The sequence below is a fragment of the Boleophthalmus pectinirostris genome, unplaced genomic scaffold (genome assembly GCF_026225935.1).
Source record: "Boleophthalmus pectinirostris isolate CB_2022bp ecotype Guang Dong unplaced genomic scaffold, ASM2622593v1 HiC_scaffold_22, whole genome shotgun sequence".
Taxonomy (NCBI): Eukaryota; Metazoa; Chordata; class Actinopteri; order Gobiiformes; family Gobiidae; genus Boleophthalmus; species Boleophthalmus pectinirostris.
This window is the reverse complement of record NW_026571190.1, coordinates 4,936,443-4,955,859: the sequence shown is the minus strand read 5'-3', so window position 1 is coordinate 4,955,859 and position 19,417 is coordinate 4,936,443. Positions and strand designations below refer to the sequence as shown.

Sequence of the window (19,417 nt, the reverse complement as noted above, 5' to 3'; positions counted from 1 at the left end):
ATAATGTTTTCTCATCAAAGACATACAAGGGACAGTAGCCTATATTGTGCCATTTACACTTTAATGTCATCTGGTTTTCAAAAAGTGCCTTGTTTCAACCAATCCAAACCTAAAGGTCTCCCATACTCATACACACACATCACAAAATTGCTAAAATGATAATAGTAATAGTTGTAGATGTTGGGGGGTTTTCAGATTCTAGATTGTGATGATGTTGTACTCTCAGACCGATTTCCATATTAAAAACATTGTACTTTGTCATGAAATTTCCAAAAGGTTTATTCACAAATCTTTAATGTAATCTTTCCTATCTGTGACTAAACCCATGAACAGTGGTGTAGTGGGGATTTTTTAAGTGGGGGTACGCGATTCATGACATCAACGTCCCCCTTATCCTCCTTCACCCCAAAAGCCATATACTCAACTCGAAATGCTGAAATACAGAGGTGTCATATAGACTGTAGATAAATTGTATAGAAGGAAAAAACATCCTCACTTTCAGTACAAACATAAAGGCACCAGCCCAGTAAATATCTGTAATATTTGTAAATATTACATTGTATGTTTTTTTTTTAACTCAAAATTATTCGGAATCATATTATTAATATTAACATTAACCAGGACTACACCGGGTCTAAACCAGGTCTAAACCAGGTCTAAATCAGGTCTAAACCAGGTCTAAACCAGAGCTAAACCAGATCTAAACCAGATCTAAACCAGGTCTAAACCAGGTCTAAACCACAACTAAACCAGGACTAAACCAGATCTAAACCAGGTCTAAACCAGGACTGAACCAGGACTAAACCAGATTTAAACCAGGACTAAACCAGATCTAAACCAGGACTAAACCAGATCTAAACCAGGACTAAACCAGATCTAAACCAGGTCTAAACCAGGTCTAAACCAGATCTAAACCAGGTCTAAACCAGGACTAAACCAGATCTAAACCAGGTCTAAACCAGATCTAAACCAGATCTAAACCAGGTCTAAACCAGGTCTAAACCAGATCTAAACCAGGACTAAACCAGATCTAAACCAGGACTAAACCAGATCTAAACCAGGTCTAAACCAGGTCTAAACCAGGTCTAAACCAGATCTAAACCAGATCTAAACCAGATCTAAACCAGAACTAAACCAGGACTAAACCAGATCTAAACCAGATCTAAACCAGGACTAAACCAGGTCTAAACCAGATCTAAACCAGGTCTAAACCAGGTCTAAACCAGATCTAAACCAGGACTAAACCAGATCTAAACCAGGTCTAAACCAGGACTAAACCAGGACTAAACCAGATCTAAACCAGGTCTAAACCAGGACTAAACCAGATCTAAACCAGGATCTAAACCAGTCTAAACCAGGTCTAAACCAGGTCTAAACCAGATCTAAACCAGGTCTAAACCAGGTCTAAACCAGATCTAAACCAGGTCTAAACCAGATCTAAACCAGATCTAAACCAGGTCTAAACCAGGTCTAAACCAGATCTAAACCAGGACTAAACCAGATCTAAACCAGATCTAAACCAGATCTAAACCAGGTCTAAACCAGGTCTAAACCAGATCTAAACCAGATCTAAACCAGGTCTAAACCAGATCTAAACCAGGTCTAAACCAGGTCTAAACCAGATCTAAACCAGATCTAAACCAGGTCTAAACCAGGTCTAAACCAGATCTAAACCAGGTCTAAACCAATCTAAACCAGGTCTAAACCAGGTCTAAACCAGGTCCAAACCAGATCTAAACCAGGTCTAAACCAGGTCTAAACCAGGTCTCAACCAAATCTAAACCAGGTCTAAATCAGGTCTAAACCAAATCTAAACCAGGGCTAAACCAGGTCTAAACCAGATCTAAACCAGATCTAAACCAGGTCTAAACCACAACTAAACCAGGACTAAACCAGATCTAAACCAGGACTAAACCAGATCTAAACCAGGACTAATGTTGGATTTAAGAGTGAGAAGGAGAACCCCGAGCCTGTGGAGCAGGGTGTCTGCAAGGCTTGACTGGGTGATGGCTGCACTTAAGTCTGTGATGCATGGAGCTCTGCGCTGGTCCTTTCGCCTGCGGTCACCCGAGAGTCTACACTGGCGCACCTCCGGGCCCGTCTCGACACTAAGTCTTGGTTTAGTTCTGGTTTAATCTGGGTTTAGATCTAGTTTAGTCCTGGTTTAGTCCTGGTTCACTCCTGGTTCAGTCCTGGTTCAGTCCTGGTTCAGTCCTGGTTCAGTCCTGGTCCCTCATGTCTCAGGTCTCTATAGGACAGTAGTGCAGACATCATGAGCCTGTGCAGGTTGTTTCACCGTTGCCAGTAGCTCCAGTTTGACATTTAAGTTGTAGCTATTTTATGTTTGTTATTTTTTTTATATGTCACATCAGGAGAAGTGGGTGGACGGCGAACCAGTAACAAAACCCTACATTTGAACTTTATTTACTCTAACTGCCCCCATGTGTATTAAATATTAATGGCCTATAGGAATGCAAATCTGAAACCCAGCAGTAGTAGTATGTGAATAAAATAAATAAATAAATAAAATCCCTTCACTAAATTGCAGAGTTGTGTAGAGTAACCAAAAATTGTACTCAAGTAAGAGTACTTTAAGTGGTCCAAGAAATTATACTGAAGCAAGAGCAAAAAAGTATTTTGTCTTTTTGATGAATGGAGCGTCGAAGCCTCACGCAACACGTGACTGTAGACGTTATAGCAACTCAGCGCCAACTCTGGTTAGTCACTTTAATGAAATGAAAGTGAGGATTTGACAAGCCAAACTTTTGCTTTAGCTTGTTCATGGAATACATCCTTACTCACAGCAGGAAGAGGAACCAAAACTTTTACTCAAATAAGACTGCTGTTACTTCAATTAAAAATATTGAAGTAAAAGTTAAAGAGTAAAAGTATGCTGCTAGAAAATTTCTCTGAAAAGTAAAAATTCCTTAAAAATTTCTCAAGTCACTCACTGAAAAAAGAAAAACAAAACAAAAAAAAAAACACAATAACATGCCACTTAAGTCATGCTTGTGGATAGTGAATACTAGTAAATAAATAGATTTAAATACATCCTTCTTTAGCGATTTTAAAACTGAGTAATGCCCTCTTAAAATATGTGGCCTGTTAGCATTACAGCAAATAAAATAAATGACAACATAAAATTTGAAATGAAATCAAGAGCTCCAGCAGTTATATTAGTGTAATTACCTTCCACATTTCTTGGGTGCTTTGGGGTATCGTAATACTTACCTCACTCCATCACACTTCGTCAAACAATATTGTCATTTACAAAACTCTGAATCTCTCATTATTTTACAACTTCTACCAAAACCACTTCTCCCAAACCATCCACACAGCTAACCTGATATTGCCCTAATCTCCGTGTTGTGTGGGAGATTCCTATCACATGTAATAGTCTGGGGTCCACGGGGGCTTCTGTGTGAGTGGATGGGAGCAGATATCAGGATCAGGGGCTGTGTCGGCATCATTACAGGCACAAACACGAGCCTCTGAGCACAAACAGCGTGCGTCGATGTGAACCACGGCCACCGCCGCCACTGCACTCAAATGAAATGAAATGTTTGCAGCTCGTCTCTCGCTCGCTGTTCCTTTTTGTGTGTGAAATACGACGCCGTTGCTGAGCTGTTGTCTTCTTTTTCACTACGTTTACTCCCTTTTGATTTGTCGTATGCATTTGGGTATGAATTATTAGTGAAGTTAGCAGGGTTATGAGAGGGCTGTATTAACATAAGTGTGTGCACGCTGTTGTTGTTGATAGGACGGATAAATACTGTACATTAGTTTTGACTTCTGTTATACAGTATTTATGTTGTGATTGACTGAGACATAAAACTATTGAACTATTTAATGACTGATCATAAAGTTTGGCATTACATACCACTGTTCCTCTGCTTGGCTCCTGTGCCTGCATACTGTTTGTGAATGTGGCATCAGTTGTATGAGTGTGAATAGGAGAAGGTTTTATTGATATAATGTCAAATGATTTTATATTTTGTTTTTTTTTATATATTATGTTATATTATGTATATTTAGTAGACATTTCCATAACAAAAATTATTAGTTTTTATTATGAATTTAAGACTCACCCTCTGGCACCCTCCACCCAATGACATCACTACATGGGACATTTTGAGATTTTGATAAGAAGGAAGACAAAATGTGTATGGTTCTGAAACACGTCTTTGATGAGGAAACTAAAAAGCATGGCTAAAAGCTTCGCTGGTTTCGAATGATAAGGGCCTATAATCAATGTTCTTACATAAAATGTCTACAGAAAATGGAAATATCGCAGATGCATTGGCAGAGTTAGCAATCAGGGGGCCTCAGGCGAATTTGAGTTTGGGGTCTCTGTAAAATATTTTTGTCTGTTTTTTCACACTTAAAGAATGTTAACTTTGAAGAAGCTCTTACTTACTTACTTACTTACTTACTTACTTACTTACTTACGGCATGTGAGGAAAACTGTATGAAATAAACTCACTTTTCAGTCAGTTTTCATTCTTAATTGGGAAAGGAGATTCTGTGCATATATGAGCACATTACACCTTGTGGGGGCCTCATCAGATTTGGGGGCCCTTGGAAGCCGCCTACTCTTGCCGAATGGTAGCGCCGCACCTGATGCTGTGACTGTTGAGCATACTAAGTGTAATGGCTACAGACTGTTGTTGTGTCTTAACCCACTTTGCCTAGTATGAATGTGGTGTGTGTGTGCGTGTGTGCGTGTGTGTGTGTGTGTGTGTGTGTGTGTGTGCGTGCGTGCGTGCGTGTGTTGGTGGAGGTCACACGCTGACAGCCATCTACCCCAGGGCAGCTGTGGCTACAGTAGCTTTTACCACCACCATGTGTGGAGGTAATGAATAATGCAATATTCAAGTCTGAGCTCTCATCATGTGCTTTGTGACCAGTCTCCATGGGACAGTGGTTCTGAAAGCCGGCGCTCCAGCTGGACCAGCATGAGCAGAGGGCCCAGTCTGCACCGCAGGAGTCAGTCTGGAGAGATGGAGTCTTTGCTCTCAGACACACACAGCTCCAACCCCAGCAGCCAGGAGCACTCTCTGGACCAGCCCGACTACCTGCAGGTGAGACCAGCTGTCAGGAGCTTCTACACTCCCCTGTGGACTACACATGTGTTTACATTTGTGCTCCAAAATATCTTATTATAATTCTTCTGACAAATACAAAGATTACATACCTAGATTACATTCCATCACTTGTCTAGGTGCCCCTGCTTCACCCGCCAGACTGTAACGGCACGACCTTTCACCTCCCGGACCACTGCTATGACGACACTGTCCCCACACTGCCCTTCAGCGACCAGGAGGAGGAGGAGGAGTTTGAGGAGGTGGGCTTTGTTTCTTTCTATTACTGATGAGAAATCGCCATCAAAGACGTTTCCATTGTTCTGCTTCAACTAAAAACAGCTGACGTGCTTAGAAGTTCAAAAAGCGCTGCTCATTAATTCTAACCTTGTTTTGCTCGGAAAACACCTTCTGTACTTATGTAACTGGTACATGTAAAATTAGTGGAAATTATGTTATCTGGCTTGTTTGGGTGTTTCTCTGCACACAAAGTCATGCACCAGACTACTGAAAAACCCTTTGAACGCACTTTCAAAGTAACCCAGATCAGAACTTTGAACAACTCTACACAATTATTAATTACATATTGGCAAGTTTCAATACAAATTATTCAGAAGATCATAGATAGACCTGGTAGATCAGTAAATTTTAGTTTATAATTGAAAATTGTTATTATGATGCATGATGAAGCATAATAAGATTTTGATATCAAAGATTGAGTCAAATATTGTTTTTACTTTTAATCTAGTTTTAGTTGACGAAAATGTCATGCTAATTTAGTCGACTAAATCCATTTTTAATCAACCAGATTTTTTGTTATTTTCTGATAAGTAGTATGTGATTGTTTCTGGGACAAGTCCAGATGTCTTTGTGGAGGTTGAAAAGTGGAACTTGGATCTAGTCTCTACTCATTTCTTTCATTTATTTATGTTTCGTTTTTATTATTCAACAGAAATATACAATTTTAGTCATGGCTTAAGTCAGCGGAATTATTTTGTTGTTGTTGTTGTTTACGTGCAGAGTTTCGGGGTTAAGCTGAAGAGAATGGTGGAGCCGTATGAGCCGCAGTGGTGCCGCGATCATGAGGACTGGTCTTTGTATCTGTTCGCTCCGCATAACGAGTGAGTCCAAAGGCACACACACACACGCACACACACACATGCACGCTTGTTAGCACTTGAGTGACCGAGGTGCCAACGAACGCTGACGAAGAATTCACAGCTAACGTGTGAAGGTTAAACTGGGGGCTTCGTGTTGGCACCCACATTTTTTCGATCAAATAAAGAGTAGTGAAAATACACATGCCCAGTTATTACACTGACAATACTATGGTAGCTTGCACTTCAAGAGATTTCGTTTTTTCATCAAATTAGGACTGAACTGTCTGAGTAATTTCAGATTTTTAGGTTTTTATGGGCAATCAATTTGTACTACCCAGAAAACAGAATGAACCTTATAGTTCTACAAGGAGGACTTGTTGTAGTAAGTTGTAGGAAGTGCTCCTGTGTGTTTTTTAAAGTCCACACACTTTTTTCATGACTGAATGTTTCCCTCTTCACTGTTGCCAACACAAGCATTCAAAGTGAAAGTATAAGACAAACTGGTGCACGTTTTCATTCATGAAGGTTATTTAAGTTATAATTTAGGAAATGAGTTCCCTTCACAAACCCTTGGACACATGTGTAGCATTCACATGCATGCATTTTTCTGACCATAGCACAGCCAGTCCACACTCACTCAAAAACTGAACGTAGCAACGTACCAGACATGCTATATATCCCAGGTTTGTGATCAGTAAGAGCTTTATGGATTTTTTCCTTTAGGTTCCGATTGTGGTGTCAGAGGGTGATCACGCACAAGCTGTTCGACCACATCGTTCTCCTCTTCATCTTCCTCAACTGCATCACCATTGCACTGGAGAGACCGGACATCCAGGCCAACAGCATGGTAAAGCGCATATTTACATTTCAAATGTATATATATATATATATATATATATACACACACACACACACACACACACACAATCACATTCTGGAAAAGTTGCGTATCTTTGAGCAGCTATAGCTAAAAGAATCCTCCACAGAGATAGAGACTCTCAATTTTTATTTCGTAATGATAGGACCAATATTGATGCAGATAATCTATCCAAAATTTGGTTAAAAAAACCGTGAAATAATATGATCAAATATACGTGTGTCTAATTAACCTGCAGGTTAGGTGATGAGGTGTTTTCCACATTTAAACAGTGTTTGAAAAAGATCCACAAAGAGATCTTTAGGTCTTCTTCCTCCACAACTTAGTTTAAAGAGAGGAAGCTGGAGAGAGAAGCACTCCTCCTCTGTGTGTCCCTCTGCACTCTGAACGTTATAGAGGAGAGAACGGAGGAGCTGGAGGGACAAAGAACAGAGGAGCAGGTCCAGTTTTAGTCGAATCATTTAAATAATAAAATGAAGTCAATGAACTATATCAACACATAAAATACATTCACAACACAACATGTAAACATGAAAGCAATTAATACAAATCATGTGACCAAAACTGTGAATTGATCCTATTGTTGTAAATTATTTCATAATCTCTTTTTATCTTGTTCTTGTAGACACTATCTTGTGTCTATTTTGTGAAAATTCTTTCTCTTCCCACCCCTAATTTACACAATATTTGTCTTGTTCTTGTGGCTGATGTAACTGCTATTAAGCTTTTAAAATCTATAGGTCAGACCAAATTTATGTTTTATTATATTAAAGTTTACAAATTAACAAAAAGACCCATCTGATGCACTGTAGGATAAACTGGGAAAGATACATGGGCACACAAAGACTTGGGGAGTGCAGGTCAAAATATTGGTGGCAAATATATACAAAATGTTCAATATTACACTGATACGATATTTGGGGAAATCCTCCGATATCACCAATATCGCTAATAACCGATATACCATCCTTTGTAATAAATGCTTTTTCCTGCCTGGTTCACCGCGTTCACCTATGAGTTAATTGAAACAGACCTTATACCTTTCGAATTGCATTACAAGGCCAGCGCTTTTGATATGATAATTGCTCTTTCTGTGTTTGAAGGTGGAAGGTGCAGGTTTGATGTTGTCCAGCCGTGTGTTGTGGCACATGAAATGATGATGAGAACATGTGTGAGTGCAGCGTGGGGGCAGAGCAGACGGAACACATCTATTAAATAATAAGTAGATTGTGGAGTTTACCGCAGAGTCAAACAATGGAACATGGATAGTGAGGCTGACAGACCTTGGATTTAGATGTGCCAGGATGATGTTTTCATCACACTGTACTCCCACATTCACTTTTTATCATAGTTTAATGCTAGAATTATTGTAACAGGAATACAGTCATCTAAACTACCAATACCATAATAATAATAATTGTAGGTCAGCTTTATAGCAAATCTTATCTTTAATCTGTGATGTGTTAAATGTTAAGTCCAACTGTGAACAATGAATAAATATTATCCATTAATTGTATTTTTATTGGCCTTTAAACATGGTCTTGAGTACCTTTGTTTGGAAATTTCAGAATTTAGAACTTAAAATAATGCCTAATAAAATAATAATAATAAAAATAAATAAATAACTGAATTAAAAAAACAGACATCTACCATCTGCCATCTACTGGAAGCAGAGGGAATTACCCCAGCGAAAACAATTAACCTAAGCAATGAGGAACATGAGCATGCAGCAGTAATGAACACAATTTGACGGCAGAAATGCTTAAAACGAGCCTGGCAATGATATATAAACTTAAAAACAAACTTGGTTTCTCAGGGTTTCTATCTATGACATCACAATCCTGAGAAACTTTGAATGGAGTAAGACTCAGGCAAAAGACTTTTTACAGAGGATTACTGAAATGACATGAAATGAATGACGACTCCAGTTATGCCGCGGAGAAAATTCAGTTTGTCGACTGGACAAAAGTTAGTTTGGTTGAAGACGTTTCGCAGCTCATCTAAGCTGCTTCTTCAGTTCTGGTCAGAATGCTGATGGACACTTCCTTATAACTGTCTGCAGAGAGGAGCTAACTACACTGAAACTACTCTGAAACTAACACACCTACTTGTTTAGAGTTTTTTGGTAACACTTTATAATAACTACACCTTATTTAGCCTTAATAAAGCATGAACAAAGACTTAATTAATAATGATCCACGCTTAGTAACTACTTAATTTCTACCTTAATTAGCACTTGCACTTAATTTGCCTGTGCTGTAAATAGTTACTCATAATTATTTCATACTTAATTACTCATGAACTAACCATTTGAGCATTTATTAATGATTAGTAAACTATGAGAGAATGATTTACTAATAATGCAATGCAATGATAATTCAGGCAGCTGTTATCTGTTAGTTAAGTCTTTTTGAGAGCTTTTCTGAAGTGAAGATGAATTATGCTTTATTAAGTAGTTACTAAGCGTGAATCATTATTAATTAAGTATTTGTTCATTATTAATTAAGTCTTTGTTCATGCTTTATTAAGGCTAAGTAAGGTGTAGTTATTATAAAGTGTTACCGAGTTTTTGTTAGTTAGTTATCTCTATTGACCTGTACAGGTTGTGGGGTTTAATTAGCAGAACAATTCATGGTCATAATGGAGCTTCCACACCTGTGGACCTGACCTGGCTGCACCTGTTGTTCTCTTGTTTGTTTTTATTTAGGTTTGAGGATGGAGTTGTAAATAGGAGATAGATGGTGTCTGAGGCCTCCATTTCTGTTTAGAGAAGGATTCTCTTTCTTAACAAAAATGGCTTCTTTCACTCCCCTCTCAAACCAATTCTTTTCTCTGGCTAAAATCTGTACCTCACTGTCCTCAAATGAGTGGCCCGTGGCTTTTCAGTGGAGATGTACAGGAGACTGAGGTCCACTGCTGCTCTCTCGTCTGTGTTGGTACATCCTCTTGTGATCCTCCTCATCCTCAAACCTAATTCAAAACAAACAAGAGAACAACAGGTGTATCCAGGTCAGGGCCAGAGGTGTGGAAGCTCCATTATGGCCATGAAATGTTATGCTAACTAGACCCCACACCCTGTACAGGTCAATAGATATAACTAACTAACAGAAACTGAAAATAAGTAGGTGTGTTAGCTTCAGAGTAGTTTAAGTGTAGTTAGCTCCTCCCTGCTGACAGTTATAAGGAAGTGTCCACCAGCGTCTGACCAGAACTGAAGAAGCAGCTTGGATGAGCTGCGAAACGTCTTCAACTAAACTAACTTTTGTCCAGTCGACAAACTGAATTTTCTCCTCGCTGTGGATTCTACCTGGACGACTGAGGGATGCTTCACACGACTTGTTAATGAAGGAACATGGTAAAAGCTCACACTCCTTTTAGCATAATATGTGTTCTTTAATTAAAAATATGTAGGTGCTTTATATTTGGATTCATAATTTTGTTATTTGGACTATTTACCAATTTTACCAATTCAATAAAACCCTCAAGAATTCAAAACAGACAAGAATTAATTTTGTGTATTGACAGATTATGGTAGAAAATGTTTCAGTGTTTATGTCCAGAAGACTGCCTTTGAGACAAAGCTGCAAGATTGATCGTAAACAAATCGAAATCGCAGTTTGAATGTTTGAAATTAGCAAATTGGAAAGGCTGCAGTTTTTGAAGTAACGTAATTTCTTTCACTAACAACTAAATGTTCTGTCTTACTCTGCATAAAAACAGCTAACCCTGTCTTTTAAATCTGTGCAAACATGCTCTGAAATGTGATTCTTATATTAGTTTGGTCTTTTTGTCATTTATGCTGGATGCAAAATGTTAACTTTGAATAGAATCCTATTATTAAAACATAAATTGCAAATCTAATTGCAATTGTAACACTTGTCAGAAAAAACACATTTAGATATTTTTACCAACCGTGCTGCTCTACTTTGAGACCTTACCGTGAACCATTCCTGGACAAATGAGGGATTAAACCAAAAACTGTACTAATTATTTATTAATTATCAATCTGTCTTTACCAGAGGTGGGACAAAGTCGTTTTGCAGGTCTCAAGTAAGTCTCAAGTCTTTGACCTCAAGTCCGAGTCAAATCCCAAGTCAAATACAGGAAAGTCCAAGTCGAGTCTCGAGTCACTGGCCTATAAGTCCAAGTCAAGTCCAAGTCATCTGCTTTGAGCTTCAAGTCATTTCAAGTCTTTAAACCAAAGTATCAAAGATAGGTTAGATTTTTGAAATTTATAAGAATTTTATATGAATTTCTTTAATTGTACTTATAAAATCATATTGTATATTTATATATGAGTATTTATGGAGTATATAAGAGTTGTAGAAAAGCTATTTTTTTCTTTTTAAATGTCTTGACAAGATCTTAGTGTGAATCATTACAGTCAGAATAGAAAGAATTCAGATTTAAAAGTGCTTCTCAAGTCTTCTCAAGTCACAAGCCTAAAGTCCAAGTCATGTCCAAGTTATTAAACTTCATGTCCAAGTCGAGTCCCAATTTTTTGTCAATTTTATCAAGTCTCAAGTCCTAAAAACAGTGACTCAAGTCAGACTTGAGTCATGTCATGTCCCCACCTCTGGTCTTTACAACATTCAAGGTGACCAAAGAGCTTTTGAATGAAATCAGCATAATATAAAAACATTCAAAACATTAATATTTAAACAGGCCTAAGTCTGTGGTAGTGGCGTATCGGGGGCAGGTTGTTCTGGAGTCTGGGGCAGGCGACAGAGAAAGTCCGATCACCTGTGTGAGCCTGGCTCTGGGGACTTTCAGGAAAAGCTGCCTGTTTGACCTTAAGGCTTGAGCTGTAAACAGACAGGAGTTTAGTCAAATAGGAAGGCCATTAAGAGCTTTAACAACAAACAATCAAGTGTCTTTGAGTAATATCATTGATAGCTGCAGCCCCAATTTGTCTATAAGATTTATTTTACCAATATTTAAAACACAGGCCGGGAGTCTTGCTTCTGTGACTTGTGTCTTACAAAACATGAAAAAAAAATGCACTGAATTGAAAAGGTAACTGTCTGTTTGTTTCAGTCTCTGTCATTATTAAACGTGTTTTTTAAAAGTAAACTTCTTAAATCTTGACATCCTTATCCATTAAAGGAAATACTTGTAAGCCACTAAAGAGCTAAACATGAGCTGACCTCAGACATCTGCACTGAGCACACTTCACAGTTGACACCCTCCCAATGAACCAATCAGAAGTGTTTGAGCCCGCCTCTAAACACCACTGGAGTGATTAGGTTTGAGGAGAGCCGGAGGATCCTTGGAGAGCTAACAGCTGGCATTGAGGCTGCCCACTTGTAATCAGGACGCATGCTAATGTCTGGTCTGAACAGGCCCATAGACTTAATCATGTTCCACAACACAAGCACAAATAGACTATTGTGCACACTGCAATTTCATTCTAGAGTACTGTGAAAAGATTGAAGAGATTTGATGGATTTTAGCCCCAAATCAAATAGAGTATACGTTTTATTATTTGCTATGGTAGATTCATTCAACACAAAGAAACTATAACAGTCAGTCCACCAGCAAGAACCACAACCTCAGAATGTGAATGCAAAAGATTTATGAGAGCACATAAATGTAGACTGAACTTCAAGGAACCATATTGCAGCCTGTGCTTTTCAAAAAGGCATCACAATCACTACTGAAGCTGCATAAGGAGGGCACTAGTTCTGATTCCTGATTGCCTGTAGGTGCAGTTTAAGTAGTGAGGATTCAGACCAGAGAGAGGCATTTTAGGTTTAAATCATTCATTCTGCTTTCTGGTTGGATAATCATATTGAGAACCAAAAAAAACATGAACAACTTTGTCATCGTGTCCAGTGTTTTTGTAATTACAGTTGTTAACAGTCAGAGCTCTATTTGAACATGTGTGTCTTGTATTTGGGGACACAGTTCGGTCATATTTATGGAATTTAAAATTAAAGACTGACTCGTGGGTTCTTCCACGGCCAATGCCGATAGGCTCTATTCACGCTTACATCACAAACCAGGAAGATGTTTGGAAACATGCAATGACAACTTCTGGCAGGCTCTGTTCGCAGTAGTAAGTCTAACAAAATCTAGGAAAAATGAGAAAATGTTCCATTATGTTCGGCTCATCAACAGTTACAACCATCCCTCAGTTTTCATCATTTCCCCACTGACACACAAATCTGAGTGCACTGGTACATGTGATTAGAAGAGATGAGAGGCAAAATTCAAGATGATTCCAGCACATACGTCTGCAGTCTTCATTTTACTACTGATCACATTTACTTCAGTGGGTTTGATCACGGTCGAGCCCAGTGTCGGGAACTACACCGGAAGTTGTCATCACATGTTTCCAAACGTCTTCCTGGTTTGTGACATAAGCGTTAATAGAGCCTGTTATTTTGAATCCAGAGAAGCCATTGGGTGATAATATGATGATATTTTTGGGGCCAATTTTGGTCATTTTCCCCAAATTATCTAATTTGAATCTAATAGAACCTCATTCACGACCTTGTCTAGTTACAAACTAGATAAGAGAGCAGCGTGGTCACATTTTTGCAATACCCTCTTTGAACTCAAGTGTTCAGATAGAGCTATCTGCACGTCAAAATGCCTGTCAAAGCCTGATCATGTCCGATCTCAGAAGTTAAGCAGGACCTGGTTAGAGTCTGGTTAGTACTTGGATGGGAGACCTCTGGGAAAATCCGGTGCCACAGGGAGGCACCAGTTGCTAAAACTGCTGTTGTGTCCTTCAGCAAGGCACTTCACCCACATTGCCTAGTATGAAAGTGGTGTGTGTGTGAGTGATGGTGGTGGTCAGAGGGACTGATGGCACCTATTGGCATGACAGCTGTGCTTTAGTCAGTCTGCCCCAGGGCAGCTGTGGCTTCAATAGTAGCGTATCACCACCGGGTGTGGAGTGAATGAAAAATACTGTATAAAGTGTCTTTGTGGCAAATGTCTGCGAAAAGTGCTATATAAATAAAAAACATACTTATTCTTTATGCATATTTAGGCAGCAGAATGGACGAAATAAAATAATGACAAAATCTTCCTTTAAGAAAAGAATAATGCATCAGTTTTATACAGCTCTTTTCTGGACACTCAAAAGCACTTTACAGTTTATTATTCATTCAGTCCACATTCGGTGGTGGTAAAATACTATTGTAGCCAGAGCTGCCCTGGGGCAGACTGACAGAAGTGATGCTGCCAATCTGTGCCATTGGCCCCTCCAACCACCACCATCACTCACACACACACACACACACACACACACACACACACACACACACACACACACACACACACACACACACACACACACGTTTCATACTAGGAAATATAGGTGAAGTGTCTTGCCTAAGGACACAGTTTTTGCGCCCCCCTGTGGCACCTGATTTTCCCAGTGTCTCCCATCCAAGTTCTAACCAGGCGCGGCCTCTGAACTTCTGAGATCTGACGGGATCAGGCTTTGACAAGCTGGTCTGGCCACAAAACTTATCTTCATTTGTATGAGAACCAGATATCATTTGAAAACACTATGACTTGTCACTCAAATGTTACACCTTGTCACTCATTTTGAGAACCCCGACAACCTGCCTCTTCTGAGTTTGACATATAATCAATAAAGCAAATAACAGAACAACGTGAAGCTTTGGAAGAAAAAAAAAGTTTTAAGCGATCTAAAAAGAATCCATTAAATAAACACTAAACTAAACCTGTCAGATTTGTTTAACTGGTTTTCAGCACCAGTTAAACATTGAAACATTTGTATTTGTTCTCGTTGTTTGTCTCTCTAATATACATTGAGAACGAGATGAGAATGATCTGAACATTTACAATTAATAGTGATTTCTTACTGAGATCACCTTTTTGCTGCAAGCCTGAAAGCAGAAACTCATACATAATAATGAAAACATCACACACACATCGTAGAGTCAGAATCCATTTGAGTCAGCAGTAACTTCGTCCTCTTCATCAGTTTACTAACTAATATACAGATTAGGGTTGGGCGGTATCCAAATTTTGATACCGCGAAACCACAGCCGCGCATCAATGTGAGGGCAGCTCCACTGGCAGCTGCAGCAGGACGTAAATGTGCAGCACTGGCTCTGTGTTTATCAATGAGAAAGAAGATCAGACTTGACTGGGCGCGTTTAGCCGCTTGTATCAGGTCCACAGTGAAACTAATAGCTGAACACACTTGTATTTACCTTCTGTACAGGCTGACCAGGGCAAACGCCAGGATTTCAAAAGTACATTTTAAAGCACTAATTAACAGTCTTTCTGGACCTGGGCTCTTTCACATGACACAGAACTGCCCCAGGAGCACATTTGCTGATGGTAAATGCACAAATACAACAATAGATTCATGGTCTCTCTGTATTTTGACGGGGATATGCGCCTACGCTCGCGTAGAGCGTCAAAAAAATAGGATAGATCCTATTTTCTGAAATCTACGCACGCAGGACACGCTGCTCCATACGCGCCCCGCCCTCATTCACTTTCCATGCACTCTAAAAGTTACGTGTCCAAAAGTTGCAGTTTTTACGTTCGCGTAGGGCGAAATATGCATGCAGTGGAGCCAGGCCCATAATCTCTGAAAAGTTAAAACACGAACTGTCTCCAACTTGACACATGCACAGAACAGACTCACCGTCAGCCACGACATCCTCTGTCGCAGAAAGAATATATTCCGCTAAAAAACATATATTCCACTGAGTCATGTCCTTTAGTTCGACAAAAGCTGAACCGCATCAGCAGCACAAGAAGTGAGCTGTTTTTCTCAGCGTTTACAGTTCATGCAAATTAGCCATGCAGTTTTAAGTTTCGTTTCTGTAAAACAGAAAGAAATGTGCGCCGGTGTCTTGCCATCTTGTCTTGGTCTCTTATGAGCGTCACATGACAGCGGAATGAAACTAATCGAACATCATCTCCCCAAGAAACATTATAGACACTATTAGTTTTAAATCGTGATGCATTAAATTGAAAATACAACCACACATTCATTTGTGCAGCGCAAACAAATTTAGATATTGATAAATTATAATATTATATTAGGTCCTTATGCGTTGCAGATTTTCTTTTTAATGATGGTAATGAAACTGATACTGTTGCTATTTTTTGATACCGCAGTATACCGTAATACTGATAGATAGATAGAACAGATAGAACACTGTCAGTTGGGGTACACATTGTAAGACCACGTTATATGAATACAAAAATGGCACCAGTTACTACCAAGTGAATTAATCTTAGTCCATACCAATTCTACTAATGTATTTGTAAAGGTTACTCTTTGCATGGGATTCAACAGGCCCATAGTTTTACATTGACTTATGGGAATCCTTGAAGCTTCCTTTTAAACCATTCTATAGGGGCAGACAGTATAGACACGACTGCTGCTGTACTTAATGATGCCCTAATTAAGTCCAGTGTTATGGATGGTACTTCATGTTTTATCTCCACTAGACCTTCTTTTTCTTATTTTATGTGCAACTTTTTGTATTACTTAAAAAAATCCTTAAAAAAACCATAGGACTTTTTTCTGCCTAACATTCCCAGAAGCCTAAAAACCGCACACACACATTTCCACACAGTGAATTAGTGACTGCAGACGTGAATAGCTGATGTAATAGCGGTGGAGGATTCATTAGTTAGAACAGGGCTCCCCCTCGCACGCTTTGATTATGTTTCTGCTACAATTGTACTGCTCATTATGGATCAAGTTGCTGTTAAAATCCTCAGAGCTGGGCGTCTGTGTGTGGGAGGGGCTGCACTCATGTTTTTGTGTCTCTGTGACTGACAGGAGCGGGTTTTTCTGAGCGTGTCCAATTACATCTTCACTGTCATCTTCATCGGGGAAATGATGATTAAAGTAAGTATAAAGAAGACTGTATGTACTGGCTTGTACAAAAGATTGACATACCCCCTCCCTTTATTTGTCTCACAATTTGAAAGTGCCTTAGAAGAATAGTTATTGTATACTTAAAGGAACTCTCTCTCTGTAGCCTACGCTCTTATTGTTTTCAAAAGTCACTATCACAATTGAATCTGAGTTCCCAGTGCCTTAACCCATAGAAAGTAGACACATTATTCGTTTTTCTTATTCTCAGTATACGGACAGGCCTCACATGAAAGCTCACAACCTCCAGAATTCCCTCACTGAGCTGCAGAGGCTGCACTAGCACTGATTCATGACTGAGTGCAGTTTCTGGGGTTTAGGGAGTGAGGATTTAGTCCTTTTAGGTTTAAACCAACTGGATTTCAGCATTGAAACTGGCAACCCACATGAAAAACTCATGTGAGACTCATTCTTCTTTCTGCTTGGATAATTGTCTTAAGAACCAAAACACCAAATTATAACATAAATAAAGTTGAATGTTTTTGTAACCAAGAATAAATCAGCATTATCAGCATAATCCTCCCATGATAATGAGCTCTGGGTAATGACCAAAAGCACGTTGAGAGGAGCAGTTGAGGTGGCTCGGGAATCTGTTCCGGATGCCTCCTGGTCCTCTCCTTCGGGAGGTGTTCCCGGCATGTCCCACCGGGAGGAGGCCCCGGGGAAGACCCAGGACACGCTGGATGGAGGGACTATGTCTCTGGGCTGGCTTGGGAACACCTTGGGGTCCCCCGGAAAAGCTGGAGCAAGTGTGCATGGAAAGGGAAGTCTGGGAGTCCCTGCTTAGACTGCTGCCTCTGTGACCTGGCGGACGGATGGATTTAGGTCATGTGTTATATGTTTAAACGTTTTTTTTTTAAATCCTGGAGTAGTTTGTTCATACATTTTAAAATGATTGGCGAGATTATTTCTGCTCTTTATATAATAAAGGAAGTGCTCCTGTGTGTTGTTAAAGTCCATACACCAGTGATCATCGATAGTCAGTGCAGCCCCCAAGACATTTACTGAGACAAAAACATCACATCTCAAATGAATAGTGAATCATTCAGGACCAGGTGGGAGCATAAATGCATTGACAAAATGTGTAACCAGGCCATTCAGTTTGGTAAGTGTATTTTGCACAAACAGCAGACCGCCACTTATCCATAGAGGGACCTTCAATAAAACACAAAGTGCCCTGCTGTTATGTTCGCATTATGCAATCATGTTATCATTATGTTGACAATGGCCTTACTGTCATTTCAAAATGTGTCACTCACTACTGTTTCAATTACAAATCCAAGCTTTGTCCATGAAACTGAAAGGAAATGTAAAGTACCAAGGCAGATATATTTTCTGTATCTAATCTTAAAAATTCAAACCATTTATTTAATCTGTATACACTACAAATCGCAAAAGAAAGGCCAAATCTTTTATCACAGCACCACTCTTGTATCTCATAGATCAGATTGGCGTCTGTTTTTGCATCAGATGCTTCTGGCATTGGGGAAAGCAGCATAAAGAACCATTAATTTATTTAATCATTGTGTTCATTTATTCAGTATTTATGAGGGGACAACGAGTAGAAAAAGTGCTTCGATAACGCAGCCAGCTAAATCATTTCATTTTCACCTAACCTAAACAGCAAGCAATTAATTACTTTGCTTCATAACAAGTCACTACTTTAAAATATTAGCACTGGATTTTGCCAGAGACTTTAACAGACACTGACAAATAAGTGAGTAGCAATAAATAGTTGATTGTCCCACACTTACTGAAGGTGAAACGAAGAAGATGGAGTAGTTGAGAAGGCTGATGGTTCTAAATCCATGTATCATTTGTTCATTTGTTTTTCAATATAAAACCAAAAATAAGAAAACGAAAAAACAACAGTTTTCTTCATTATTTGTCTCCAAAACCAAAATGAAAAAATTGATAACTATTCGTTTTTTCAGTTTTCAATATTGTGTTTAAATGAGGAATGGAACAAATGGATAACGGCCGTTTCCTGTTTACATGACTTCCCTGACTGCGATGTTGGACTTTTGCACCGCATACGGACTGAACCAGGACTGATCCAGGTCCGGGACCAGACCGGGACCAGACCGAGACTGAGACCAGACCGGGGACTAGACTGAGACTGAGACCAGACCGGGACCAGACCGGGACTAGAGCGGGATTGAGACCGGGACCAGACCGGGACCAGGCCGAGACCAGACTGGGCCCAGACTGGAGGCTCAAAGCCCACGGCAGGGCCGGAGCTCGAAGCTGAGGCTCGGACCTCACAGAGTCTCGAAGTCAAAGTTCGGAGTCCGCTCTGGTCCCGGTCTGGTCCTGGTCTGGTCTTGGTCTTAGTCCCGCTCTGATCCCGCTCTGGTCCCGGACCTGGGTCAGTCCTGGGTCAGTCTGTATGCAGTGCAAAAGTCCAGCATCGCAGTCATGGAAGTCATGTAAACGGGAAATGTTCCATTCTTCATTTAAACCCAAAATC

The 19,417-nt window shown here is 39.6% G+C and overlaps 1 protein-coding gene across 1 annotated transcript in view; it reads left to right on the top strand.

Moving 5' to 3' along the window:
* The window catches only part of cacna1hb (calcium channel, voltage-dependent, T type, alpha 1H subunit b), a 218,369-nt gene that overhangs the window by 146,079 nt on the left and 52,873 nt on the right, over window positions 1–19,417 (top strand). The window contains exons 17-21 of the mRNA XM_055157997.1: window positions 4,908–5,081; window positions 5,222–5,344; window positions 6,102–6,202; window positions 6,905–7,028; window positions 16,852–16,920. Of these exons, the coding sequence (XP_055013972.1) occupies window positions 4,908–5,081; window positions 5,222–5,344; window positions 6,102–6,202; window positions 6,905–7,028; window positions 16,852–16,920 (591 nt within the window). The remainder of the gene's footprint in view (window positions 1–4,907; window positions 5,082–5,221; window positions 5,345–6,101; window positions 6,203–6,904; window positions 7,029–16,851; window positions 16,921–19,417) is intronic.